Genomic DNA, 27,869 nt, shown 5'->3' with positions numbered 1-27,869 from the left:
AGCAGGGATGAGCAGGGATTCGGGGATGCTGAGCCATGCAGGGACGTCAGGATAATCAGGGAATGCAGGCATGAAAAAGGACGCAGGGCTGGGCAGGGAGGTGCGGAGATGGAATGAATCGGGAATGCAGGGATGCAGGGAAGAGCTGGGAGGAGCAGCACCGCTGGGGCGTGGAAGGATCCTGGGATCTGCAGGGATTCAGGGACATGCAGGGATGCGTAGGGATCTGCAGAGATCTGCAGGGATGTGTGGGGATGCAGGGATTCAGGAGTGCTGGGATATGCAGGGATGTGCAGGGCTGCAGGGACTCAGGAATGACGGGATTCAGTTTTAGGGATGTAGGGATATGCAGGGTTTCAGGGATGCAGGAATGCGGGGATCCCTCTCCCTCTCCCTCTCCCTCTCCCTCTCCCTCTCCCTCTCCCTCTCCCTCTCTCCCCCAGTGCCACCAGCTGAGCTGCCTCGGGAAGGTCCCCGCGACCCCCGTGCCCCCCGCCCGGGTCCCCCCAACTCCGGGAAAGGAGCGGGAGGATCCCCCCGTTCCCAACGAGGACACGCGGGCACCGATCCCGATCCCGATCTTGATCCCGGTCCCGGTCCCGGTCCCGGGGACGAGGCTTTTGCAGGGGGCGGACAGGGTGGGAGGGGGCGCAGGGGACACCCGGAGCTGCCGTCCCGGAGTCTCGGCGGTGCCGAGGGCGGTACCGGACACCGGGAACGGGGCGGCGGCTCCGCCTCTTCCTGCGGCGGGCGGTGAGTGCGGGCCGGCCCCGGCAGGACCGGGAGGGGACTGGGGAGCATCCCCCGGGGGTCCCCATTGCTGGCCGGGGTCCCCGGTGCTGTCCGAGGGTCCCCAGGGGTGTCCGAGGGTCCCCAGTGCTGCTCGGGTGTCCCCAGTACAATCCAAGGGATCCACTCCTGCCCAGGCGTCCCCATTCCCACCCAGGTGTCCCCAGCACAGTTTGGGGTGTCCCCAGTACTGGTTAGGGGGTCCCCATTCCCTCTCAGGTGTCTCTGTTCCCACCCAGATGTCCCCGGTAGAATCCAGGTGTCCCCAGTACCATTTTTGGGTGTCCCCAGTACAATGCGGGTGTCCCCAGGACTGTTTGTGGCTGTCCCCATCCTGTCCCTCCCTGACCGGCTCTCTCTGCAGGCAGCCATGCCCGTGGAGCCCCTGGTCTGTGCGGACACGGCCACACGGTGAGTCCTGACCCTTCCTACCTGTCACCTGCCGTCCCCTGGCCCTGATGTCCCCGGGGCTGGTGGCACTGTCCCCCGGCCCTGCCCTGATGTCCCCGGGGCTGGTGGCACTGTCCCCCGGCCCTGCCCTGATGTCCCCAGGGCTGGTGGCACTGTCCCTGCAGGGTGAGCTCCGTGCTGAACAGGGATGTGAAGCATTTTGGGAAGCAGCACCTGTTCGATGGCAGCGAGGAGACCTGCTGGAACTCGGACCAGGTGTGGGGACACGGACACGGGGGGCACAGGAGCAGTGACCCCCCCCCTCCGTGCCCCCTGTGACACTCCTGTCCCCACCCAGGGCACATCCCAGTGGGTCACCCTGGATTTCCCCCGCCCTGTCAAGGTCTCACAGCTCCACATCCAATTCCAGGGGGGATTTTCCAGCCGGCTGTGCACGCTGGAAGGTGAGGATTGCTGGGGTTCTGGGGTCCTGCCTCAGTTTACCCACACCTGGATCCTGCAGGGTGTGAGAGGGAGGCTCGGAGCCATTTATCAGCCATTCCCAAATCCCAGGAAGGGCTGCAGGAGCACCTGGAGCAGCTCTGTGGGTGAATAAAGAGGAGCTGGGTGCTGGTGGGAGCAGGGAAGATTTTGGGACAGCACCTGGAGCAGCTCCATGGGTGAATAAAAAGGAGCTGGGAGACTTTGGGTGCTGGTAGGAACCATGGAAAATTTTGGGAGAGGACCTGGGAGTTTCTGGGTGCTGGTAGGAACCAGGGAAAATTTTGGCACAGCACCTGGAGCAGCTTTGTGGGTGAATAAGAAGCTGGGAGCCAGGGAAGATTTTGGGAGAGGAGCTGGGAGCCTTTGGGTGCTGCTGTGAACCAGGGAAGATTTTGGGACAGCACATGGAGCAGGATCCTGGATGAATAAAGAGAAACTTGGAGCCTCTGGGTGCTGGTAGGAGCCAGGGAAGATTTTGGGAGACCACCTGGAGCAGCTCCCTGGATGAATAAAAAGGAGCTGGGAGCCTTTGGGCACTGCAGGGAGCAAGGGAAGATTTTGGGAGAGGAGCTGGGAGCCTCTGGGTGCTGATTCCCATCAGGGAAGAGTTTGGGACAGCACCTGGAGGCTCCTGGGAGCACCTGAGGCTCCCCCCTTTTCCTCCCTAGGCTGCAGAACTGGTGAGGAACTGGTGAAAATATCAGAGCTGTACCCCCAGGACAGCCATGCCATGCAAATATCCTTTCCCAGGATGATTATTTGAGGAGATGGAGGGGCAGAATTTGGGGATTTTTGGGGAATTTTGCTGCTCAGGGTGGGTGTGGCATCTCAATGGCAGCGTTATTCCTTCACTGGAAGTGCACAGATTCCAGGTGGAGGAGACAGTGCTGGATAAGCTGAAGATCACCTTTGGGAGCAGCACGGATTTTTTTGGGAGGGTCGTGATTTATCACCTGGGGGTGCTGGGGGAGAGGCTCTAGGGTGAGCTGGACCCATTTTGGGGGCTCTAAAAAGCCCCCAGAGGGGGGGAATCCCTGTCCCATGAGGTGACATGGGAGGCTGTGATGGCACACGGGCGTGTAATGGGATCAATGAAAATAAATAAAATATTCCTGCTCTTTCCTGGCTGAATGAGCCTTCGGGGGGTTTGGTTTAGGGAAAAAAAAAAAAAAAGAAAAAAAAAAAAAAAAAGAAATTTCCCCTCCCTGTGCTGTCACTGAGCTGCTTTGGAATCCTGCAGGATTTTTTTTTTCCTCCTGGCTGTGTGCAGGAAGGGCTTGGCAGCTTTATGGGATCTTCCCTTTCTCAAAGGACAGCTCTGGACAGGAATTCCAGAATGCTCAGGGGCAAATTTTCACCCATTTTACCCCAAAAAAAAAAAAAAACCCAAAAAACCTGGGATTGAGATGGGCTGAGGAAGCAGATAGAGCTCCACAGAGCTGCTCCCAAGTTTAATTCCAATTAAAAACTGAATTCCAACAAGAAAACACGGAGCAGCTGAACCCAGCCAGGGCTGGGATTTAGGTCCTTGGGTTTTAGGAGAGGCTTGGATCCACGGAGGGCTGAAATTCCTGGATTTTTCCATGGCTGGAGGCTGTTCCAGGCTGGGGTGAGGCCGTGGTGAGCCTGGGAAGAGCTGGAGCCTCATTTCTTCTTTTTCTTCTTGTTCTGGAACAGCTTCAGGATGTGATTCTCGATCACCTGTTGGACTGAGGCAGGGAAAGGGCTGGAATTCGGGGAAGCTGCTCTGGGAAGGATCTGGTCACTGTTTTCCCTCTTGTTTTCTGAGGGGAAAAATCCCAGTTTTCTGAGGGAAATCCCTATTTTCTAAAGAAAAGCTGTATTTTCTGAGGGAAATCCACATTTTCTGAGGGGGAAATCCCCATTTTCCGAGGTGAAAAACTCCCATTTTCTGAAGTGAAACCCCCCAATTTCTGAGGCAAATGCCCCCATTTTCCGAGATGAAATTCCCCATTTTTTGAGGTTAAACCCCCCATTTTTTGAGGTAAACCCCCCCAATTTCTGAAATCAAATCCCCAAATTTCTGAGGTTAAATCCCCCCATTTTTCAGGGTTAACTCCCCCAATTTCTGAGGTTAAACCCCCAAATTCCGAGGTTAACCCCCCAATTTCTGAGGTTAAACCCCCAAATTTCTGAGGTTAACCCCCCGAATTTCTGAGGTGAAACCCCCCAAATTCCGAGGTTAACTCCCCCAATTTCTGAGGTTAAACCCCCAAATTTCTGAGGTTAACCCCCCCAATTTCTGAGGTTAACCCCCCAAATTCCGAGGTTAACCCCCCCCAATTTCTGAGGTGAAACCCCCCCAGTTTCTGCAGGGGCCTCACACCTTTACCTTTCTTGTGTCCCAAGGCCACGGCCAGGTCCATGGGGGTGTACCCCGAATCCGCCTCCTCGGTCAGGTCAGCACCCCCATCTGTGGGACAGCCATGGGGGGGTGGCACAGGGGAAAAGGGACCCCAAAAACCTCCCCCAGGAAGGGGAGCAGCAATTGCAGAAAGCTGGAATCGCCCCGAGCAGCTTTTCTGCCTTACCCAGCAGGGCCTCCACACACTTGACGTGGTTCCCACGCACGGCGTAGAGCAGGGGGGTGCCCCCGTTCTGGGGGGAGGCAGAACGAGCACTAATGAGCTTTAATGAGCGTTAATGAGCTCACAGAGATCCTGCTCTCACTGGGATCCCGTTCCAGCCTCTCCCAGTTCCACACTGGGACTCACTGGGATCCCATTCCAGCCTCTCCCAGTTCCACATTGGGACTCACTGGGATCCCATTCCAGCCTCTCCCAGTTCCACATTGGGACTCACTGGGATCCCATTCCAGCCTCTCCCAGCTCTGGAGTGGGATCCCATTCCAGCCTGTCCCAGTTCCAGACTGGGACTCACTGGGATCCCATTCCAGCCTCTCCCAGCTCTGGAGTGGGATCCCATTCCAGCCTCTCCCAATTCCAGACTGGGACTCACTGGGATCCCATTCCAGCCTCTCCCAGCTCTGGAGTGGGATCCCATTCCAGCCTCTCCCAGTTCCACACTGGGACTCACTGGGATCCCATTCCAGCCTCCCCCAGCTCTGGAGTGGGATCCCATTCCAGCCTGTCCCAGTTCCAGACTGGGACTCACTGGGATCCCATTCCAGCCTCTCCCAGCTCTGGAGTGGGATCCCATTCCAGCCTGTCCCAGTTCCAGACTGGGACTCACTGGGATCCCATTCCAGCCTCCCCCAGCTCTGGAGTGGGATCCCATTCCAGCCTGTCCCAGTTCCAGACTGGGACTCACTGGGATCCCATTCCAGCCTCCCCCAGCTCTGGAGTGGGATCCCATTCCAGCCTGTCCCAGTTCCAGACTGGGACTCACTGGGATCCCATTCCAGCCTCTCCCAGCTCTGGAGTGGGATCCCATTCCAGCCTGTCCCAGTTCCAGACTGGGACTCACTGGGATCCCATTCCAGCCTCCCCCAGCTCTGGAGTGGGATCCCATTCCAGCCTGTCCCAGTTCCAGACTGGGACTCACTGGGATCCCATTCCAGCCTCTCCCAGCTCTGGAGTGGGATCCCATTCCAGCCTGTCCCAGTTCCAGACTGGGACTCACTGGGATCCCATTCCAGCCTCTCCCAGCTCTGGAGTGGGATCCCATTCCAGCCTGTCCCAGTTCCAGACTGGGACTCACTGGGATCCCATTCCAGCCTGTCCCAGTTCCAGACTGGGACTCACTGGGATCCCATTCCAGCCTCCCCCAGCTCTGGAGTGGGATCCCATTCCAGCCTGTCCCAGTTCCAGACTGGGACTCACTGGGATCTCATTCCAGCCTCTCCCAGCTCTGGAGTGGGATCCCATTCCAGCCTGTCCCAGTTCCAGACTGGGACTCACTGGGATCCCATTCCAGCCTCCCCCAGCTCTGGAGTGGGATCCCATTCCAGCCTGTCCCAGTTCCAGACTGGGACTCACTGGGATCCCATTCCAGCCTCTCCCAGCTCTGGAGTGGGATCCCATTCCAGCCTGTCCCAGTTCCAGACTGGGACTCACTGGAATCCCATTCCAGCCTCTCCCAGCTCTGGAGTGGGATCCCATTCCAGCCTGTCCCAGTTCCACACTGGGACTCACTGGGATCCCATTCCAGCCTCCCCCAGCTCTGGAGTGGGATCCCATTCCAGCCTGTCCCAGTTCCAGACTGGGACTCACTGGGATCCCATTCCAGCCTCTCCCAGCTCTGGAGTGGGATCCCATTCCAGCCTGTCCCAGTTCCAGACTGGGACTCACTGGGATCCCATTCCAGCCTCTCCCAGCTCTGGAGTGGGATCCCATTCCAGCCTGTCCCAGTTCCAGACTGGGACTCACTGGGATCTCATTCCAGCCTCTCCCAGCTCTGGAGTGGGATCCCATTCCAGCCTCTCCCAGTTCCAGACTGGGACTCACTGGGATCCCATTCCAGCCTCTCCCAGCTCTGGAGTGGGATCCCATTCCAGCCTGTCCCAGTTCCAGACTGGGACTCACTGGGATCTCATTCCAGCCTCCCCCAGCTCTGGAGTGGGATCCCATTCCAGCCTGTCCCAGTTCCAGACTGGGACTCACTGGGATCCCATTCCAGCCTCTCCCAGCTCTGGAGTGGGATCCCATTCCAGCCTGTCCCAGTTCCAGACTGGGACTCACTGGGATCCCATTCCAGCCTCTCCCAATTCCTGGTGTCCCCTGGCCGTGCAGGTGGCACTGGGGAGGTTTCTCCTGCTGTCCCCTCTGTCCCCTGGCCGTGCAGGTGGCACTGGGGAGGTTTCTCCTGCTGTCCCCTCTGTCCCCTGGCCGTGCAGGTGGCACTCACCCAGTCGTAGGTGTTGATGTCCACGTCCCTGTCCAGCAGCAGGGTGACAATGTCGGTGTAGCCGCCCATGCTGGCCAGGGCCAGGGCGCTCTCCCTCTCCTTGGCCAGCACGTGGGGATCAGCACCCTGGGGACAGCAGGGACCCTCAGGTGACACTGCCCACAGCCACCTTCCCACGGGCTGGCACCGCCCCTGCACTCCCAGCTCCCTCCCCTGACCAAAATCCTTACTGGGAAAGTTTTAATTTCACTCCAGTATCTCAGGTGAGGCTTAAAAATCCAATTTCAGCCCTTTTTGCCTGTCTGGATCCCCCTTTTTTTTTACTGATTTTTTTTTTTTCCCCCCAATTTTCCCACCTCAAATTTGAGATTTCCTGGGATTAGAGAGAGGGGAAAACAACCAAAAATTGGCAATTCCAGCTCCCTCCTCCTCCCACTTTTTCCCGCTTTTTTACTGATTTCCATGGAAAAATCTCCCTGTTCTCCCAGCTCTGCCAGCCACAGATCCCTCCTGGAATTTGTTAAATAATTTATTTGGGGTTTTGGGTTGTGTGTTGCAGTTTTCTTGCTCTGTTTAAGAGAGATCCCAGGATAAAAACCAGAGGGAAATCCCAGGAAAAAAAAAGTTAAATCCTAGGATTAAAACCAGAGTCAGATCCCAGGATTAAAAAGGGATATCCCAGGATAAAAGAGGGAAATCCCAGAACAAAAAAGGGAGATCCCAGGATCAGAACCAGATCCCAGGATCAGATCCAGATCCCAGGATGCTCTGGACACCTTGGAAGCCCCTGGAGCTGGGAGGGTCCCAGGGCTCACCCACTCCAGGAGGTGCCGGACGGTCTCGATCTCCCCAAAAGCTGCAGCCCAGATCAGGGGGGTGAAGCCTCTCTCGTCAGGTTTGTTCACCAAATTCTCACCTGGGGGAGGTGACAACACACCTTAAACCAGTTAAACCAGTAAGGGCTGGAAAACCACCTCAGGGATGGCTGGAATTCATGGGTTTTGAGAATTTTTCCCACCTCCGAAAATGGGAAAATCTCCAAAAGAAAGTAAAACCCCAATTCCTGTGGTTTTGAGGGTTTGAGGTCACCAGAGGGGACCTGGAAGGGCCAAAGGGACACCAACCTTTCCTCAGGTGCTCCTTCAGCTGGATGAGCTCCCCTTGGGCAGCGAGCTGGTGGATGGACAGGGCTGGAAGAGACAAATCCATCAGGGAAAAACAATTCCCTGCAAATTTTAGGGGGTGGGAACTGTCCCCAAAATCCCGGGGTGACCCCAGCCCCTGGCCTTCTGTCCCCGAGCCTGGGGACACGGCTGGCACTCACTGTCCAGCGTGGCTGGCAGCGCTGACACCTCGTTGCCTCTCTGTCTGTTGGTCAAGGTGTTGGAATGCTTCAGGGGAAAACCTGGGAGAAAGAGGGGCCGGGGAGCCAGCGCTCGGGGGATTCGGGGGATTCGGGGGATTTCGGGTTTTAGCTTTGATTTGGGGGGATTCCCTGGGGATTTGGGGGGATTCTCTGGGGATTTGGGGGGATTGCCTGGGGATTTGGGGTTTTTAGCTTCATTTTGGGGTGATTCACTGGGGATTTGGGGTTTTTAGCTTCATTTTGGGGTGATTCCTTGGGGATTCGGGGTGATTCCCTGGGGATTTGGGGGGATTCTCTGGGGATTTGGGGGGATTGCCTGGGGATTTGGGGTTTTATCTTCATTTTGGGGTGATTCCTTGGGGATTTGGGGTGATTCCCTGGGGATTCGGGGTTTTTAATCTTCATTTTGGGGTGATTCCCTGGGGATTTGGGGTTTTAGCTTTGATTTGGGGTGATTCACTGGGGATTTGGGGTTTTAGCTTTGATTTGGGGTGATTCACTGGGGATTTGGGGTTTTAGCTTTGATTTGGGGTGATTCACTGGGGATTTGGGGTTTTAGCTTCGATTTGGGGTGATTCCCTGGGGATTCGGGGTGATTCACTGGGGATTTGGGGTTTTAGCTTCGATTTGGGGTGATTCACTGGGGATTCGGGGTGATTCCCTGGGGATTTGGGGGGATTCCCTGGGGATTTGGGGGGATTCTCTGGGGATTTGGGGTTTTTAGCTTCATCTTGGGGTGATTCCTTGGGGATTCAGGGTTTTAGCTTCGATTCGGGGTGATTCCCTGGGGATTCGGGGTTTTTATCTTCATTTTGGGGTCATTCCCTGGGGGTTTTATTGGGAAAAATCCAGGGAAAATGAGATTTCCCTTGGGTTTTATTGGGAAAAATCCAGGGAAAATGAGATTCCCATCTCCAGCACGGAGCTGCAGTGACCTCTCAGGGCTGGCAGGATGAGCCAGCCCCAAACTTTGGGATTGGGATTGGAATGGGATTTTCCACACTTGAATCTCCTCCCCGGGATTTTTGGGATGAGAGATCCCAGGAATTTTTCCCTCTGTGCCACACTCACCATCCAGGGCCTCGCCGCTCCTCTGGGAATCCACGGAAGCAGCCGAAGAATTCCGTGGGGTCTCGGCTCCACCTGCAGTCCGGGAACCTCGGGATCACTCGTGGTGGGGAGGGGGGGAAATTTTTGGGATGATCCCACCCAGCTCGGGATATTCCACCCGAGACCCAAGCAGATCCCAGTTTTCCAGGGGGATCCTGGACCCGGCATTCCCAACTCACCGTCCCCGCATCCCGGGAGCGCCGTGTCCCGATCCCGCTGCGGACACGCCGAGGGGACCCCGCTGTCCCCGGTGGCCGCCAGCTCCTCGGATGCTTTTTCACTCTTTTCCCCCTTTTTTCCACTCAGTTCCGGGGGGTTCCCGTGCTCCAGGGGGGGATCCCCAACACCTCCGGCTGCTCAGCACAAGGATGGGTTGGGAATACGGGGGAAAACGATTTTGGGGACAGATCCCGAGTGTTTCTGACCCCCAAACTGCACTGGGGTCCCTCTTATTCTTCTCATCCCAATTTTTGGGATCCCTCCTTCTCCTCCTCATCCCTGTTCCTGTTAATGGGGTCCCCCTTAGTCCTCTCATCCCAATTTTTGGGATCCTTCTCACCATTCCCATCCCTGTTCCTGTTCCTGGGGTCCACCTTACTCTTCTCATCCCAATTTTTGGGATTCCCCCTTCCCCTCCCCATCCCTGTTCCTGGGATTCCCCTCTCTGTTCCTCTCCCTGTTCCTGGGGTCCCTCTCACCCTTCCCATCTCGATTTTTGGGGTGTCTCTTCTGCCCCCATCCCTGTTCCTGAGGTTCCCCTTATTCTCCTCATCCCTATTCCTGGAATCCTCTTTCCCCTCCCAGTTCCTGGGATCCCCCTCGCCGTTCCCATCCCTGTCCCGGGCACTCCCGACACTCCAAACCTCCTCTCCCGGAGCTCCTCCGGGCTCGGCCCGGGGACTCCCCGGGACCCTCCCGTCCCTTCTCCCCTGTCCCTCACCGCCGTCTCCGATCCCCGATCCCGTTCCCATTCCCGGCCCCTCTCCCCGATCCCCGGTTCCCGATCTCCATCCCGGTCTCACCGAGGCCTTCCCGCTTCTCCCACCCCTCACTTCCCGTTCCTGCGGCCGCGGGGCCCGGAGCGGCCCGGGGAAGGTTCGGGGGCCCGGCCCGGCCCCACCTCCTCACTGAGAGCGGCCTTAAACCCACGCGAGGGACGGGCCCGGGGTGGCCGTGGGGCACCGAGACCGCCTGGCCTGGGGACACCGGGGGGACACCGGGGGGACACCGGGGGGACACGCCGGGAGGAAAACGCCGCGACACCCCCAGAGCGCTCTCAGGGCAGCGGGGGCGGGCGGGAAGGGCCAAACCGGGAATCACCGACTGTCCCCGCGGGTGACAAACCGGGAGTCACCGACTGTCCCCGCGGGTGACAAACCGGGAGTCACCGACTGTCCCCGCGGGTGACAATGGGGACTTGGAGAGGAACCAAGTTCCGGTAAAGCAGAACGTTAGCGCCGCGGCCGCGTTTCCAGCCGGGGTTGTTTTCTCTGCGCGTGTTCCGGGGGCGCAGCGGAAGCGGAAGTGGCGGCGGGAGGGATGGAGGAACCGGAGATGCAGCTGAAGGTGAAGAAAGGTGGGAGCGGGAAAGGTGGGAGCGGGAAAGGTGGGAGCGGGAGCGGCCCGGTGGCCACGGGGATGGGCTGCGAGAGGCTCCGCCGTGGCGATTTGGCCGCTCGCGGTGTGCTGTGTTTGGATTCCCGGCCTTCATCCCTCGTGCTGCGGTTGGGAAGAGCCTCTGGATATCCCCTGGAGGTTTTCCCGTGGGATTCTGTGGAGATATTTCTGCGCATTTCTATGGATTTCCATGGAGAGATTTCTGTGGAGGTATTTCTGTGAATCTCCATGGATTTCTGTTCAGGTACTTCTATGGATTTCTGTGGATTTCCATGGAGATGCTTCCATGGATTTCCATGGAGATCTTTCCATGGATTCCTATGGATGTCTATGGAGATATTTTAATGGATTTCCATGGAGATATTCCCATGGGTATCTGTGGAGATCTTTCCATGGATTCCTATGGATTTCTGTGGAGATCTTTCCACGGATTCCTATGAATATCTATGGATGTATTTCAACGGCTTTCCATGGATTTCTGTGGACACATTTCCATAGATTTCTGTGGAGATATCGCCATGGTTTTCCCTGTATTTATTTCCTGATTTAATTCCCAGTAAATCCTGATTTAATTCCCAGTAACTCCTGAGTTAATTCTGGGTAATTCCCAATATAATTCCCGGTAGTTCCCCCTTTATCTCCCGTTCATCCCCCTTTTATCTCCCGTTCCTTCCCCCTTTAACTCCCGTCCATCCCCCCGTTATCTCCCGTCCATCGCCCGTTATCTCCCGTCCATCCCCCCGTTATCTCCTGTCCATCCCCCGTTATCTCCCGTCCATCCCCCGTTATCTCCCGTCCATCCCCCCGTTATCTCCCGTCCATCCCCCGTTATCTCCCGTCCATCCCCCCGTTATCTCCCGTCCATCCCCCCGTTATCTCCCGTCCATCCCCCGTTATCTCCCGTCCATCCCCCCGTTATCTCCCGTCCATCCCCCCCGTTATCTCCCGTCCATCCCCCCGTTATCTCCCGTCCATCCCCCCGTTATCTCCCGTCCATCCCCCGTTATCTCCCGTCCATCGCCCGTTATCTCCCGTCCATCCCCCGTTATCTCCCGTCCATCCCCCCCTTTATCTCCCGTCCATCCCCCCCGTTATCTCCCGTTCCTTCCCCCGTTATCTCCCGTCCATCCCCCCGTTATCTCCCGTCCATCCCCCGTTATCTCCCGTCCATCCCCCGTTATCTCCCGTCCATCCCCCCGTTATCTCCCGTCCATCCCCCCGTTATCTCCCGTCCATCCCCCCGTTATCTCCCGTCCATCCCCCGTTATCTCCCGTCCATCCCCCCCTTTATCTCCCGTCCATCCCCCCCGTTATCTCCCGTCCATCCCCCCGTTATCTCCCGTCCATCCCCCCGTTATCTCCCGTCCATCCCCCCGTTATCTCCCGTCCATCCCCCCGTTATCTCCCGTTCCCTCCCCCGTTAACTCCCGCCGTTCCCGTTGTTTTTCCCGGCAGTGACAGACAAGTTCACGGAGAGCCTGTACGTGCTGGCCAACGAGCCCTCGGTGGCTCTGTTCCGCCTGCAGGAGCACGTCCGCAGGTCCCTGCCCGAGCTGGCCCAGCACAAGGTCGGTCCCGCTCCCCCAGCCTCGGAATTCCGGGATCCAACAGCCCCGACCCTGCTTTCCCACCTCCTCCCTCCATCCCAGGTGGATCCTTTGGGATTTCCAGGTGCCCCCCCCCCCTTCACAGGGAGGAATTCTTTCCCAAAGGAAAATCCTGCACGGATCTCCCCGTTTTTGGTGGTTTTTTTTTTTTTTTTTTTTTTTTTTTTGGTATTTTTTTTTGTTTTTGTTTTTGTTTTTTTCCCCCCTCCCCAGTTTAAATCCATTCCCCGTGTCCTGGGATTCCATCCCTGGGATTCTGTCCCTTGTCCCAGATCCTCCTCGGGTCTCTGGAAGTCACTTTAGGATCTGGAAGTGGCTCCAAGGTTTCCCTGGAGTTTCTCTTCTGGGACACTTCCAGGGATCCTGGGACAGCCACAGCTTCCCTGGGAATTCCATCCCATTCCATCTCTTACCTCCCAGCCGGGAATTCCTTCCCAAAATCCCTCCCAGATTCTCCTTTCACAGTTCAAATCCCTTCCCTGTGTCCTGGAATTCCACCCCTTATCCCAAATCCTCTCCTGGAGCCTCTTTAGGCTCTGGAAGCAGCTCCAGTGTTTTCCTGGAGCTTCCCTTCTGAATCCTCCCAGCCAGGAATTCTTTCCTAAAATCCTACCCAAATTCCCCTTTTCCAGTTTAAATCCATTCCCCGTGTCCCTGAATTCCCATCCCAAATCCATTCCCGTGTCCCTGAATTCCCATCCCAAATCCATTCCCTGTGTCCCTGAATTCCCATCCCAAATCCATTCCCCGTGTCCCTGAATTCCCATCCCAAATCCATTCCCTGTGTCCCTGAATTCCCATCCCAAATCCATTCCCTGTGTCCTGTCCCTCCATCCCAAATTCCAAATCCCTCTCCAGCTCTCCTGGAACCCCTTTAGCCTCTGCAGTTTCCCTGGAATTTCCCTTTTCCCGCCTTTCCTTGGACATTCCAGGGATCCAGAGCAGCCACTCTGGGAATTCCATCCCGGCCAGGAATTCCTTCCCAATCTCCCCATTCCCAGTTTGGATCGTGTCTAATCCATGATTTTTCCTTCCCAGTCGGACATGCAGAGCTGGGAGGAGCAGAGCCAGGGAGCCATTTACACCGTGGAGTATGCCTGCAGGTACTGGAATTCCTGGAATTCCGGGCTGGAAAACCCAGCAGGATCCAGGGAATGAGGGTGGGAAGAGCTGGGATTTGGGAATTTCATCTGAGAGTGGAATTCCTGGAATTCCGGGCTGGAAAACCCAGCAGGATCCAGGGAATGAGGGTGGGAAGAGCTGGGATTTGGGAATTTCATCTGAGAGTGGAATTCCTGGAATTCCGGGCTGGAAAACCCAGCAGGATCCAGGGAATGAGGGTGGGAAGAGCTGGGATTTGGGAATTTCATCTGAGAGTGGAATTCCTGGAATTCCAGGCTGGAAAACCCAGCAGGATCCAGGGTGGAAAAAATGGGAAAAGCTGGGATTTGGGATTTTCACATTGAGGTTGGAATTCCTGGAATGAGGATGGAAAAAGCTGGAATTTGGGAACTCCTAGCAGGAATTTCAGAACTCGGACCCAATTTTTTTTTTTTCCCAATTTTCCCACCTCAAATTTGAGATTTCCTGGGATTAGAGAGGGGGGAAAACAACCAAAATTTGGCAATTCCAGCTCCATCCTCCTCCCACTTTTTTTTCCCGCTTTTTCTTTTCCCGCTTTTTCCTTTCCCACTTTTTTCTCCACTTTTTCTTCCCACTTTTTTCTTTCCCACATTTTTCCCCCACTTTTTTTCCCCCGCTTTTTTTTCCCTCTTTTTTTCCCTCTTTTTCCCCCCGCTTTTTCCCCCCGCTTTTTTTCCCCGCTTTTTTTCTTTCCCGCTTCTTTCTTTCCCACTTTTTTCTTTCCCACTTTTTTCTTTCCCACCTTTTTCTTTCCCACTTCTTTCTTTCCCACTTTTATCTTTCCCACTTTTTTCTTTCCCACTTTTTTCTTTCCCACTTTTTTCTTTCCCACTTTTTTCTTTCCCACTTTTATCTTTCCCACTTTTTTCTTTCCCACTTTTTTCTTTCCCACTTTTATCTTTCCCACTTTTTTCTTTCCCACCTTTTTCTTTCCCACTTTTTTCTTTCCCACTTTTTTCTTTCCCACCTTTTTCTTTCCCACCTTTTTCTTTCCCACTTTTTTTTCCCCCCACTTTTTTTCCCCCACTTTTTTTTTTCCCCGCTTTTTCTTTTCCCACTTTTTTTCCCCCCCCATTTCTTTTCCACTTTTCCACTTTTCCAGCGCCATCAAGAACATGACTGACAGCAGTGTTTACTTCAAGAGCATCGACAGCCTCCTCAAAAATTCCATAACCATGAAGGAACAGCTCAATTCCAGCCAGGGCCGCAGGTATCCGGAAAAATTCCTGGAAAAACAAAAAATTCCAGGATGATCCAAGCAGAATTCCCTGCTTTTTTTTTTTTTTTTTTTTTTAATGGGGAGAAAACAACATTTTGCTAAGGGAAAAGTGGGAATAAATTGAATTTTTCGGGAGGTTTGGTTGTGTTCAGTTTGGAATTTAGGGATGCAGGGATCGAGAAGGGGCTGCTGTGATCCCAAATTTTTTTGGGAATTCCTTAGGGAATCAGTGGGAGGAGGAGGAGGATGAAGAGCAGCTCCTAAAAATCTCCTGGAGAGGGGATTGGGTGATCCTGGTGGGTTTGATCCTCTGGAATTTGTAGGGGGAAAAGGAGGAAATTCCCAAATTTTGGCACCCCAGAAAGTTGGGATCCTTTATCCCTTTGGGATATCCAGAACATTCCTGGTGTTTTCCATGGCTGAGCATTTTGGGGTTTATTAATATTATTATTATTATTATTATTATTATTATTATTATTATCATTATCATTATCATTATCATTATTATCATTATTATCATTATTATCATTATTATCATTATTATTATTATTATTATTTTGGGGATTTTTAAATTAATTTTTTTATTAATTTTTGCCGATTTTTAAAGTTTTATTTTGAGGAACATTTGGGGGATTTATTTATTTTTGGGTATTTTGTTTTTTTTTTCTGGTGATTGTTTTGTTTTTGGGATTTTTTCTTTTTTTTTTTCAGATTTGGGGTTTTTTTCCTTGTTTTGGGGGAAATTTTCTTGGTACTTTTAAAAAATATTTTGAGGGACTTTTTGGGATTTGTTTTGATTTTTGGGGGGATTTTTAAAAATTATTTTTAGGGGGTTGGGTGTAGAATTTATTTTTTATTTTTGGGGAGATTTTTATTTTTGGAGATTTTTTTTTCCTTTTTTTTTTTTTTTTTTTTTTTGGGGGGTGTATTTTTTGCAGGATTTTTTTAGGATTTATTTTGATTTCTGGGTGGAGATTTTTTGGATTATTTTTCATTCTGCATAAATGACTGTAAAACCCCAAATTCCCCACATTTTTAGACTGCTGGATGTGACTTTTCCTTTTTTTTTTTTTTTATTCCACAGCACCATCACTCCCCAACCCAAGAATCATCCAGGCACTTCCTGATTTTCCATCCTGAATTTCCCAACCTCGGGAAGAAGTGGAAAAAAAAAAAAAAACCACAAAAAACTCTGGGGCTGCACAGGTAGAGGAACCCCTTAAATTCCCATGAAAAACAAAAAAAAAAAAACAAACAAACAAAAAAAAAAAGAGCTGGAAAATCCCAAATCCTGCTTTTTTTGGGACCTCTTTTTTTTTTTTTTCCATGGAAAAACAAATTGGATTTTTGTGTTTATCCTTCCCGAATTTTTTTTTTTTTTCCTGATTAAAAAAAAAAAAAAAAGACACAAATGTTTGCTTTGGGAATTTTTTTCTAAAAAAGAAAAAAAAAAAAAAAGCTGGAATGTGAGCTTTTGTTGTGGAGGAATTTCTCCAAGGAGAAACTTTTCCAGTGAGTGCCAAGGAATTGCTGGATTTGCTTTTAATGAGGAGGAGAATAAAAAAGAAAAAAAAAAAAAAAGCAGAAAAAAAAAACAAGAAGAAATTTTATTTTAAAGGTTTTAAATTTGTCACCGTGGGAGCTTGGAGCTCCTTTCTTTTCTTTTTTTTTTCTTTAAGTCCTTTTTTTTCTTTTTTTTTTTTTTTTTTAAAGTGTTTCCAAGGGCATGGAGCAAAATAATGTGGAATTTTAGGCTTTCAAGGGAGAAGAGGAATTGTCCCACTCTTTAAAATCCTAACCAAAAAAAAAAAAAGGATTTTTTTTTTTTTCCTTTCTTTGTCCCATTCTTGGAATAAAGCAGAGCTTTGATGTGGATCCCTCCTAGATCTGGGATTTTCCAGGGATGCAGGGAATGGAATTCAGTGCTGAACTCAAAATTCCAGGGGAATTTGGCTTGGGATAACAAGTGGCTTTTGGGATAATCAATTTGGGATAATTGATACCCCAAATCTGCATTTTCCCACCCCAAATCTGCTCTTGGATGGATTTGGGGGATCCGGGAAGGCAGAAAAGAGATTTTGGCTGTGAATAAAGGAGTTATTCAGGAAAAAAAAGTCAGAAACAGGGAAAAGCAGCAACTCCTGCTCCAGAGCTGCAAAATCCCAAAAGTGCAAAATCCCAAATCCCAGACCCGCAAAATCCCAAAATCCCAGACCTGCGACATCCCAAAATCCCAAAACCCACAAAATCCAAAATCCCAAATCCCAAAATCCCAGACCTGCGACATCCCAAAATCCCAAAACCCACAAAATCCAAAATCCCAAATCCCAAAATCCCAGACCTGCAAAATCCCAAATCCCAGACCCGCAACATCCCAAAATCCCAAATCCCAAAATCCCAGACCTGCAAAATCCCAAATCCCAGACCCGCAACATCCCAAAATCCCAAATCCCAAAATCCCAGATCTGCAAAATCCCAAAATCCCAACACCCGCAAAATCCCAAATCCCAAAATCCCAGACCTGCAAAATCCCAAATCCCAAAATCCCAAAACCCACAAAATCCAAAATCCCAAATCCCAAAATCCCAGACCCGCGACATCCCAAAATCCCAACACCCGCAAAATCCCCAATCCCAAAATCCCAGAGCCGCGACATCCCAAAATCCCAAAACCCACAAAATCCAAAATCCTAAATCCCCAAAATCCCAGCCCTGCAAAATCCCAAAATCCCAAAACCCACAAAATCCCAAATCCCAAAATCCCAACACCCGCAAAATCCCCAATCCCAAAACCCACAAAATCCAAAATCCCAAATCCCAAAATCCCAACACCCGCCAAATCCCCAAATCCCAAAATCCCAGAGCCGCGACATCCCAAAATCCCAAAACCCACAAAATCCAAAATCCTAAATCCCCAAAATCCCAGCCCTGCAAAATCCCAAAATCCCAAAACCCACAAAATCCCAAATCCCAAAATCCCAACACCCGCAAAATCCCCAATCCCAAAACCCACAAAATCCAAAATCCCAAAATCCCAACACCCGCCAAATCCCCAAATCCCAAAATCCCAGAGCCGCGACATCCCAAAATCCCAAAACCCACAAAATCCAAAATCCTAAATCCCCAAAATCCCAGCCCTGCAAAATCCCAAAATCCCAAAACCCACAAAATCCCAAATCCCAAAATCCCAACACCCGCCAAATCCCCAATCCCAAAACCCACAAAATCCAAAATCCCAAAATCCCAACACCCGCCAAATCCCAAAATCCCAGACCTATGACATCCCAAAATCCCAACACCCGCCAAATCCCCAAATCCCAAAATCCCAGAGCCGCGACATCCCAAAATCCCAAAACCCACAAAATCCAAAATCCTAAATCCCCAAAATCCCAGCCCTGCAAAATCCCAAAATCCCAAAACCCACAAAATCCCAAATCCCAAAATCCCAACACCCGCCAAATCCCCAATCCCAAAACCCACAAAATCCAAAATCCCAAAATCCCAACACCCGCCAAATCCCCAAATCCCAAAATCCCAGAGCCGCGACATCCCAAAATCCCAAAACCCACAAAATCCAAAATCCTAAATCCCCAAAATCCCAGCCCTGCAAAATCCCAAAATCCCAAAACCCACAAAATCCCAAATCCCAAAATCCCAACACCCGCAAAATCCCCAATCCCAAAACCCACAAAATCCAAAATCCCAAAATCCCAACACCCGCCAAATCCCAAAATCCCAGACCCGCGACATCCCAAAATCCCAACACCCGCCAAATCCCCAAATCCCAAAATCCCAGAGCCGCGACATCCCAAAATCCCAAAACCCACAAAATCCAAAATCCTAAATCCCCAAAATCCCAGCCCTGCAAAATCCCAAAATCCCAAAACCCACAAAATCCCAAATCCCAAAATCCCAACACCCGCAAAATCCCCAATCCCAAAACCCACAAAATCCAAAATCCCAAAATCCCAACACCCGCCAAATCCCAAAATCCCAGACCTATGACATCCCAAAATCCCAACACCCGCCAAATCCCCAAATCCCAAAATCCCAGAGCCGCGACATCCCAAAATCCCAAAACCCACAAAATCCAAAATCCTAAATCCCCAAAATCCCAGCCCTGCAAAATCCCAAAATCCCAAAACCCACAAAATCCCAAATCCCAAAATCCCAACACCCGCCAAATCCCCAATCCCAAAATCCCAAAACCCACAAAATCCCAAATCCCAAAATCCCAACACCCGCCAAATCCCCAATCCCAAAATCCCAGAGCCGCCAAATCCCGATTCCCGCTCACACCAGCGTGGAGTCCGTGGCTTTTCGGGCCGTCCCGTTCCTCGTCTCTCCCGCCGGGACATTCCAAGGTTTTCCCTGCTCCCGGAGCGACCCCAAATCCTGCGGGACGGATCGCGACGTTCCCGCTGCGGTTCGTGGCTCCGCGGATCCCGGCTCTGGTTGCTGCCCGAGGCCGAACCCGCTTGGGGTTTCCGCTCCGGGAAAGTTGGGAAGGAGAATTCCCCACGGATTTCGGGACGGGATCGAGGAGGAGCCGCGTCCCCGGCCCGGGCGGAATCGTTCTCGTACGGGGCTTGGGAATTCTCGGAGCGGGAATTTTGGGAAATTTGGGAAGAGCGGAGCAGGGAGATGAGCAGGATGAGAATTCCAGAGGTGAGGACGCAGGCGCTGGCGATTGCAGCCCGCAGCTGGAACTGCAGCATGAACAGGGCCAGAGCTGCCAGGGGAGAAAAAAGGGATGCACTGGGGAGTTTAGGGAATGTTTGGGGTGGATTGGGGAATTTATGGAGTGTTTGGGGGTGGATTTGGGAATTTATGGAGTGTTTGGGGGTGAATTTGGGGAATTTATGGAGTGTTTGGGGGTGAATTTGGGGAATTTATGGAATGTTTGGGGATGGATTTGGGAGTTTATGGAGTGTTTGGGGGTGGATTTGGGAATTTATGGAGTGTTTGGAGGTGGATTGGGGAATTTATGGAGTGTTTGGGGGTGGATTTGGGGAATTTATGGAATGTTTAGGGATGGATTTGGGAATTTATGGAGTGTTTGGGGGTGAATTTGGGGAATTTATGGAGTGTTTGGGGGTGAATTGGGGAATTTATGGAGTGTTTGGGGGTGAATTGGGGAATTTATGGAGTGTTTGGGGGTGGATTTGGGGAATTTATGGAGTGTTTGGGGGTGGATTTGGGAATTTATGGAGTGTTTGGGGGTGGATTTGGGGAATTTATGGAATGTTTGGGGATGGATTTGGGAGTTTATGGAGTGTTTGGGGGTGGATTTGGGAATTTATGGAGTGTTTGGAGGTGGATTGGGGAATTTATGGAATGTTTAGGGATGGATTTGGGGAATTTATGGAGTGTTTGGGAATGGATTTGGGAGTTTATGGAGTGTTTGGGGGTGGATTTGGGAATTTATGGAATGTTTGGGGATGGATTTGGGAATTTATGGAGTGTTTGGGAATGGATTTGGGAGTTTATGGAGTGTTTGGAGGTGGATTGGGGAATTTATGGAGTGTTTGGGGGTGGATTTGGGAATTTATGGAATATTTGGGGGTGAATTTGGGAAATTACGGAATGGGGGTGAATTTGGGAAATTTATGGCATGTTTAGTGATGGAAAAGGGATGGATTTGGGAATTTATGGAATGTTTGGGGATGGATTTGGGAATTTATGGAGTGTTTGGGGGTGGATTGGGGAATTTATGGAGTGTTTGGGGGTGGATTTGGGAATTTATGGAGTGTTTGGGGATGGATTTGGGGAATTTATGGAGTGTTTGGGGATGGATTTGGGGAATTTATGGAGTGTTTGGGGATGGATTTGGGGAATTTATGGAGTGTTTGGGGGTGGATTTGGAAATTCATGGAATTCTCCACCCCTTTCCCAGCTCCCTCAGGGATTCTCCAGCTCCGTTCCCATCTCTGGACTCCTCCGACCCCTCCAAAATTCCAGCCTTTTCCCCTGGAATGGGAATTTCCTGCTGTGGGAAGGAGCTGGTGAAGCTGTCTGTAAAGCAGATCAAATAAGGGAGCAGAAAGCAGCCCGGGGCTGGACTGGGAGCACTGGGAGCACTGGGAATTCTGGTGGGACACTTGCCTGTGAGGTAGAGGCAGACCCCGCAGCAGGAGCTGTCCAGGAGGAACCAGTCTGCCCTGGAAAAGAGGGAAAACAGGGAATTCTGAGCCCAGGATAAAAAAAAAAAACTGGAGCTGAGGAAATCAAAACATCCAAACACGGGGGGGGGAAAAAAAAAAAAAATCTGGAGTTGTGGGACTCAAAATTGATCCAAGCTCAGGAAAAATCTCAGGAGCTGAGGAACTCAAAACATCCAAACGTAGGAAAAAATAATACGGAGCTGAGGAATTCCAAACGGGTCCAAACACGGGGAAAAAATCTGGAGCTGAGGGACTCAAAACATCCAAACACAGGAAAAGAAATCTGGAGTTGAGAAAGTCAAAACTGATCCAGGCCCAGGAAAAATCTCTGGAGCTGAGGAATTCCAAACTGATCCTGGTCCTGCTCTGAGCCCAGGGGAAAAAATCTGGAGCTGAGGAACTCAAAATTGATCCTGGTACTGTTTCAAAGCTAGGAAAAAATCTCTGGAGCAGAGGAGCTTAAAACTGATCCAAAACCAGGAAATAATCAGGGGCTGAGGAACTCCAAACTGATCCTGGTCCTGATCCGAGCCAAGGAAAAACTTCTGGAGCTGAGGAACTCAAAATATCCAAACACAGGAAAAAATCTGGGGCTGAGGAATTCAAAATTAATCCAGGCGCAGGAAAAAAAATCGAGCTGAGGAACTCAAAAAAATGTTCAAACACGGGGAAAAGAAATCTGGAGCTAAGGAACTCCAAACTGATCCTGGTCCTATTCCAAGCCCAGGAAAAAGTTCTGGAGCTGAGGAACCCAAAACATCCAAACATAGGAAAAAAAAAATAAAATCCAGAGCTGAGGAATTCCAAACTGATCCTGGTCCTGATCTGGGTCCAGGAAAAATCTCTGGAGCTGAGGAATTCCAAACAGAACCCCTGGGTTTTCTCAGGGCCGGCTCACCCCCAAATGTTGAGTTTGGGGTTCCCTCAAAGCTGAAACTGCTGCTTCAGCTCCCAGCTCCGAGAGGGAATCCTTGGGATTCTCAGAGGGAATCCTTGTGTTCTGAGAGGGAATTCTTGGGATTCTCAGAGGGAATTCTTGGATTCTGAGAGGGAATCCTTGGGATTCTGAGAGGGAATCCTTGGATTCTGAGAGGGAATTCTTGGATTCTGAGAGGGAATTCTTGGGTTCTGAGAGGGAATTCTTGGATTCTGAGAGGGAATTCTTGGATTCTGAGAGGGAATCCTTGGGATTCTCAGAGGGAATCCTTGGACTCTGAGAGGGAATCCTTGGGATTCTGAGAGGGAATTCTTGGATTCTGAGAGGGAATTCTTGGATTCTGAGAGGGAATTCTTGGGATTCTCAGAGGGAATTCTTGGGATTCTGAGAGGGAATCCTTGGATTCTGAGAGGGAATCCTTGGGATTCTGAGAGGGAATTCTTGGGATTCTGAGAGGGAATTCTTGGGTTCTGAGAGGGAATTCTTGGGATTCTGAGAGGGAATCCTTGGGTTCTGAGAGGGAATCCTTGGATTCTGAGAGGGAATTTTTGCATTCTCAGAGGGAATTCTTGTTCCAGCTCCAAGAGGGAATTTTTGGATTCTCAGCGGGAATTTTTGGATTCTGAGAGGGAATTTTTGGATTCTCACAGGGAATTCTCGTTCCAGCTCCAAGAGGGAATCCTTGGGTTCTGGCAGGGAATTCTCGTTCCAGCTCCGAGGGCAAATCCTCGTTCCCGAATTTCCTGAGCCGGGCGGGATCAGCGGGAGCGGAAATTTGGGGTGTCACCTCCAATTCGGGGTGACAGTGGAAATTTGGGGTGTCACCTCCAATTCGGGGTGACAGTGGAAATTTGGGGTGTCACCTCCAATTCGGGGTGACAGCCCCAAACGTGCCAAAGGTCCCCAGGACTCCAGCGGTGCCACCACGGCCCGGGGACATCGCCGCCACCTCCTGGCCGTGCCCCAGAATTCCCAAAATCCCGTTTTTCCTCCCAAATCTGAGCGGGACGCTCCCAGCAGCAGCTGGGGAAACTGAGGCACGGATGGAGGGATCTGCTGGAGATTCCTGACAGGAATTCCCGAATCCTCGCAGCGGGAGGGGCACAGAAATCCTCCTGAAATTCGAATTATTTGGGGAGATGCTCCTCGTGCTTTGCTCCGGGAGTTTTTTGGGAATTCAGTCTTTCCTTCTTTGTCCCCACCTGTCACCTCGCGCTTCCCAAATTTCAACTTCCCTGCTCTCAAAAGGAGCATTTACAGCCCAAAATCCAAGCCGGGATCACAGGAAAATTCACAGCTCGGGGTGGAGTACTTCTTTTTTTTTTTTTTTTGCTGTTGATTTTCCAAGAGAAAACCGGCTCCCACAAAAAGCCGAGTTTGTTGTGGGAATTTTGGTGTTTTTAGGGAAATATTTTTTGCTCTCCTCCGTTAATGAAGCGTTGGAAGAGGCTGAGGAGGCGCTGCTGGAATTCCTCCAGCCCGGTGCTCCGTGCAGAGCCGGGACTGATTGGATTCTCTAATTAAGGACAAAAAGTAGCTGTTGGAACATCGTCATTCCCTTTAAATGAGTTTTCACTGAAGTCACAGAGGTCCCAAAATTCCGTGAGCCGCCCTGAGGGTTCCCCACCATGTCCAGTTGTCGCCAAAATCCTTGAAAATCCGATTATCCCCGATTTTTTTTTTATGCTTGTTTGTTTTTAGTTTTAACCCAGGCGCTGGGCCAGGAGCCCCCCAGCCCGTTCCAGATCCACGGAAAAAAAAAAATAATAAAAAAATATTGGAATTTCGTCGGGAACAAGTGTGGAGGTTTAAAAGTGCCGGGAATGATTAAATCAACACGTGGCCGTGGTTAATGACCCAGCCCTGGGGTCATTTCGGTGGCCAGGGTGGTCATTTTGGGGTGATCCCTGGGGGTTGGGGTGACCCCAGGAGCTCCTGTGACCCCCCCCCCCCCCCCAAACACGCTGGGAATTTCAAATCATGGGAATTAAACGCCCTGGATTGTGCAGCCAGGTCTAAACTCGCTGGTCCTGATTTGTAGAGTCTCTAAAACTTAAATAAAAAGGGGCTAGTGTGCACGGAAAGGGGTCCCAGAGGGGAATTTGGGGTATTTTTCACCGATTGCTCCCCCACACCCCCCTTTTGAGCAAATCCTCAGGTGGATTTTGGGGGCGCAGGAGGGGGTGGCAGCTCCCCGTGCCCAGGGGACCCTGTGGCATTGTGCTGTGACAATCCCGGGCTGGCAGTGCCACCTGCACCCCTCATTTCCCCATCCTTCGGTGTCCTCCAGCTCCTGTCCATCGCTCAGAGCCCTCCGAGCCCCCCCAGACCCCTTCGAGCCCCCCCAGACCCCTCTGAGTCCTCCCAGACCCCTCTGAGCCCCCCCAGACCCCTCTGAGACCCCCAGACCCCTCCGAGTCCCCCCAGACCCCTCCGAGCCCCCCCAGACCCCTCCGAGCCCCCCCGGACCCCTCCGAGCCCCCCCCGGACCCCTCCGAGCCCCCCCCGGACCCCTCCGAGCCCCCCCCGGACCCCTCCGAGCCCCCCCAGACCCCTCTGAGCCCCCCCCAGACCCCTCTGAGCCCCCCGGACCCCTCCGAGCCCCCCCAGACCCCTCTGAGCCCCCCCCAGACCCCCCCCCCCCCAGGCCCTGTTCATCCCCAGACTTCTCTGAGCCCCCCCAAGCTCCTCCTGCTCTTCCCTCCTGCAATCCCCAAGACCCCTCGGAGCATCCCCGCCTCTCCTGATCCCCCCCCGACCCCTCCATCCCCGGTTCCCCCGAACCCTTCGGAGCATCCCCGCCTCTCCTGATCCCCCCCCCGACCCCTCCGTCCCCGGTTCCCCCGGTGTCCCCGCGGCTCTCACCGCTCGGCTCCGGGCTGTCCCCGGCACAGCTCGGTGCTGAAGTAGCCGTGGAGGAGGCAGAGCAGGAGACAGCTCAGGTTGAGCACCGGGCAGAGAGCGGCCAGCACGGCCGATACCGGCAGCAGAGCGGCGGCCACCGGCACCGGGAGCGGCACCGGGAGCGACCCGGCCCGACGGCAGCTGGAAGATGAGGCTGGAGGAGAGCAGGGCCATGGCAGCGGACAAGGTCCCGAAGAGCAGCAGCACCGTCAGGGCTCGCTGCGGGTACGCGGAGGGCATGGCGGGGCCGGCACCGGGAACCGGGACAGCCGGGAACCGGGACAGCCGGGAACCGGGACAGCCGGGATAACCGGGATAACCGGGACAACCGGGACAGCCGGGATAACCGGGATAACCGGGATAACCGGGACAACCGGGATAACCGGGATAACCGGGGCGTCCCGAAGGTGCGTGCGCTCCCCCGACTTCGCGGTGCTGCCGCTGCGGGAGCTCGGACGGGGAACGGGGAGGGGGAACGGGGAACGGGAAACGGGAACGGGAACGGGAACGGAGAACGGAGAACGGGAACGGGGAACGGGAACAGGAACGGGAACCGGGAACCGGGAACCGGGAACGGGGAGCGGGCCCGTCCTGCCTCCGCTCCTGCCTCCGCCCCCGGTGAGGCCCCGGGAGCCTCCTGGGGGCGGCGGAGGGAGCAGGAGCGGGGGTGGGGACTGAGGACGGACGGGCGGATGGACGGACAGACGGACACCGAGCCGCCTCCCCCGTTCCCAGCCCCGCCTTTCCCGCTGCTGGGAAAACCCCGGGATTGACCCGACCCCCCCGATGGGAACCCCGGTGTGGAGCGGTGGGAAGAGGCGATTCCCTGATCCCGCATCCCCCGGGAGAGGAACCTTTGGCCTCCACCTGTGCCGGGATTGTCCCCTCCAGCCCCGCAGGGATCTCCCGGAAAGTTCCCAGTCCCGCAAGGCTGAGAAAGGACCCTCGAGGCGGCCCCTGGGACCCCCACGAGTTTCCCATGTCTTATAAATATCCTGGGAAACGGAATCGCCTTTTCCTTTGGGACCTGCCCCGCCAGCGCCTTCCCCTGGGAATCGCGGAGGTTTCCAGCAGGATGAACTCGGCAAAATTCACCCAAAATTCACCTGGCACCTTGGGAAAGAAGCTGCGGAAGCAGCTGCTGGCACAGGAGGCGGGACAAGGGGACACCGGGGGACACCGGGGGACATTGGGGTGCCACGCAGCCTCCTCCATCCCGGTGTCAGCAGCGGTGCCCAGGCCGGGCTGTGGGATCCGGACAGAGCTGACCTTTCTGTCTGCAGGAGGAGCGGTGCTGGCTGTCCCTTTCTGTCCCTTTCTGTCCCTTTCTGTCCCTTTCTGTCCCTCTCTGTCCCTTTCTGTCCCTTTCTGTCCCTCTCTGTCCCTTCCCTCCTGTCCCGCGTGGGTGGCTCCTGCTGGCACCGCGCAGGACACGGGGCTATTTTGAAACCCCGCCGTGTTGGCCTTGGCAGCAGCAGGAATTTGGCTCCAGGCTCGTTTCCAGCATTTTTGGAAGGGGGGAGGAAGGGGGGATGGCAGTCCCTGGAACTTGGCCCAAAGTCCCCAAACCAGCTCCTGGTGATGGCATCTCAGTCCCTTTCCCGTGTCCTGGACGGTGACAGAGCTCAGCCTTGTCCTCCACCGGTGTCACTCGGGGTGCAGCTCTCATCCCAGGGCATCCAGCACCTCAGGCTCCCCAAAATCTCAGGATTTTGGGGCAGGAAGAGCCTCAAGAGGGAGCTCAAAGCTTTGAAGCTGGGAAGGATCAGCCAGGCCCAGCCCAGCCTGAGCCGGGGGGACCGGGGGGTCCCTGTACCCAAAAATGGCTTTTCCTGACAGGGCTGGGAGTGACCCTGACCCGGGCAGGACCTTGGGGAGTCCAAGGTGAAGGAAGGACAGGACAGGACAGGGATGTCCCACACCCAAAGAGCCACCCCGAGTGTCCCCAGACTGTCCCAGGGACACCTGGATGTGTCACCTCAGACTCCACCGGAGCTCCGGCTTCTCACCCCCTCTTCAGGATCAATTAAGATTATGAGCGGGGATAATTAACAGTCTCTTAATTGCACTCAATAAATCACAACCATTAAAAGCAGCTCTAACAAAGATGTCGCGTCCTGAACGCCAGCGCAGCCCGAGAGCCTCATCCAGAAATTCCTAATTTCTCCAGATTTTCCTCCCGATTTTCCTGGGACTGGGAGCTGGGACTAGACCCCCGGGATGTCCAGGGTGCAAAAACGTCACTGCCGTGAGACTGGGTGGGACCTGATTTCCCTGAATTCTCTGACATTTCCCTTTTCCCACCTGCTGCTCAGGAGCTCCTCTCATGGAACAGGAACTTGGGAATTACATCAAGTTCCCCCCTGGCTGCTGGAAACACGGGAGACTCCCTGTGGGATCCCTGCACCTTCCCGAGGGGCTGGAAGGGTCAGGATCCCCCACATGGCACCCACCCGCTGTCGTTTGTCCCCATTAGGGCAGAGGTCACCCCGGGACAGGACACGAGATGTGCTGATTTTGGGGTCAGAGCATCCCCCGAGCTCAGGTTCTTCTCCCTCTGCAGAAAAGCAGCTCCTCAGTCCGGCTCCTCCTCACATTCCCGCCGGGAATTCCGGCTTCCAGCTCCGTTATTCCCTGCCCTCAGCCCCAGGCTGTTCCCCCGGTTCTGTCTGTCCCCTTTTTGTCCTACAAAGTCACTTTGGGGCATCTTCACAACCGCGGGATCCTCCATCCTCTGCTCCCTGCTCCTCACCCTCGCGGTCCTGTCACCTTCCCCGGGCTGGGGACAGGGAACGGCAGCTCGGGGATGTCCCAGGTGCTGCCGGGGCCGGGAGGGTGGCACGGAGGTGTCGGGGTTTCTCTCGGTGTCCCCGGTGCTCCCTCGCAGCCTCCCTGTGGCATTGTCACCACTGGGGACACGGGGACAGGCTGGGACACGAGGAAGGAGAAGAGAGCTCTGCCCCCAGGGCAGTCACTGCGTTTATAAAAATATAAAATTAAATAAAAACAAGGAGGCGTCTTGGGTGTCCCCGTTCGGTGACATTGGGGACCACGGGAGTGACACCCCCAAGCCCTGTGGCTGAAGGGTGGGGTTCACCTGAAATCTGAAATGGATCTTTTGGAGCCCCAAAAGCTCAATCTCAGCCCGGCTTGAACCCCAGAGTGAGGGCTCAACATCCCCCGGGACCCCCCAGACTTCACTCCATCCCAGGGCCCCAAATTCCCACAAACTCATCCGAGTCGTCCCTTCCAAATCCCCATCCCAGCCCCCCAATTTCCCCATCCTCACTCCT

General features: G+C 53.4%; 4 protein-coding genes across 10 annotated transcripts; 2 read left to right on the top strand and 2 right to left on the bottom strand.

The window, feature by feature from the left end:
* Positions 1 to 1,068: 1,068 nt before the first annotated feature.
* NR2C2AP (nuclear receptor 2C2 associated protein) lies at positions 1,069 to 3,102 on the top strand. 2 transcript variants are annotated; one of them, XM_062510018.1, is made up of 5 exons: positions 1,069 to 1,200; positions 1,365 to 1,455; positions 1,538 to 1,643; positions 2,352 to 2,419; positions 2,547 to 3,102. In XM_062510018.1, the coding sequence occupies exons 1-5, from the start codon at positions 1,085 to 1,087 to the stop codon at positions 2,661 to 2,663; spliced, it is 498 nt and encodes a 165-aa protein (XP_062366002.1). In that variant the 5' UTR covers positions 1,069 to 1,084; the 3' UTR covers positions 2,664 to 3,102. The 2 variants fall into 2 exon arrangements, with proteins under 2 accessions (XP_062366002.1, XP_062366003.1); XM_062510019.1 differs by having other exon boundaries at positions 1,076 to 1,200; positions 1,342 to 1,643; positions 2,352 to 2,420; positions 2,548 to 3,102.
* Positions 3,085 to 10,324, bottom strand: RFXANK (regulatory factor X associated ankyrin containing protein; the record flags this gene model as incomplete). The annotated part of the gene is made up of 10 exons (XM_062510017.1): positions 3,085 to 3,467; positions 4,037 to 4,117; positions 4,236 to 4,302; positions 6,511 to 6,636; positions 7,326 to 7,426; positions 7,635 to 7,700; positions 7,835 to 7,915; positions 8,948 to 9,019; positions 9,166 to 9,339; positions 10,009 to 10,324. Coding segments are annotated over 10 exons (1,224 nt in total), but the record flags the coding sequence as incomplete, so codon positions are not given.
* Positions 10,282 to 18,967, top strand: BORCS8 (BLOC-1 related complex subunit 8). Of its 6 annotated transcripts, XR_009934030.1 has the most exons (6): positions 10,282 to 10,562; positions 12,059 to 12,252; positions 13,249 to 13,313; positions 14,456 to 14,563; positions 15,657 to 15,778; positions 18,842 to 18,967. XR_009934030.1 is itself a non-coding variant. In XM_062510021.1 (5 exons), exons 1-5 carry the CDS (start codon positions 10,526 to 10,528, stop codon positions 15,697 to 15,699), a joined length of 447 nt encoding a protein of 148 aa, XP_062366005.1. In that variant the 5' UTR covers positions 10,282 to 10,525; the 3' UTR covers positions 15,700 to 15,827. The 6 variants fall into 6 exon arrangements, 5 of the variants coding, with proteins under 5 accessions (XP_062366005.1, XP_062366007.1, XP_062366009.1 ...); XM_062510021.1 differs by lacking the exon at positions 18,842 to 18,967 and having other exon boundaries at positions 15,657 to 15,827; XM_062510023.1 differs by lacking the exon at positions 18,842 to 18,967 and having other exon boundaries at positions 10,324 to 10,562; positions 12,059 to 12,171; positions 15,657 to 15,827.
* On the bottom strand, positions 18,840 to 24,982 carry TMEM221 (transmembrane protein 221; the record flags this gene model as incomplete). The annotated part of the gene is given in 4 exon segments (XM_062510077.1): positions 18,840 to 19,303; positions 20,677 to 20,732; positions 24,538 to 24,687; positions 24,689 to 24,982. Coding segments are annotated over 4 exon segments (798 nt in total), but the record flags the coding sequence as incomplete, so codon positions are not given.
* Positions 24,983 to 27,869: the final 2,887 nt, after the last annotated feature.

This window comes from Cinclus cinclus, chromosome 28 (genome assembly GCF_963662255.1).
Source record: "Cinclus cinclus chromosome 28, bCinCin1.1, whole genome shotgun sequence".
Lineage (NCBI taxonomy): Eukaryota > Metazoa > Chordata > Aves > Passeriformes > Cinclidae > Cinclus > Cinclus cinclus.
Note: the sequence above shows the minus strand (reverse complement) of the source record. Positions and strands in the feature narration are given on the sequence as shown.

Bases quoted from the DNA above. Each gene is read 5' to 3' on its own strand.
- NR2C2AP (XM_062510018.1), top strand. From the start codon at position 1,085: ATGCGGGTGTCCCCAGGACTGTTTGTGGCTGTCCCCATCCTGTCCCTC. The intron at 1,456-1,537 runs GTGTGGGGACAC...GTCCCCACCCAG, and splicing joins CCTGCTGGAACTCGGACCAG to GGCACATCCCAGTGGGTCAC. The intron at 2,420-2,546 runs ATATCCTTTCCC...CTGGAAGTGCAC, and splicing joins AGGACAGCCATGCCATGCAA to AGATTCCAGGTGGAGGAGAC.
- BORCS8 (XM_062510021.1), top strand. From the start codon at position 10,526: ATGGAGGAACCGGAGATGCAGCTGAAGGTGAAGAAAG. The intron at 10,563-12,058 runs GTGGGAGCGGGA...TTTTCCCGGCAG, and splicing joins GCAGCTGAAGGTGAAGAAAG to TGACAGACAAGTTCACGGAG. The intron at 14,564-15,656 runs GTATCCGGAAAA...TTTATTCCACAG, and splicing joins AATTCCAGCCAGGGCCGCAG to CACCATCACTCCCCAACCCA.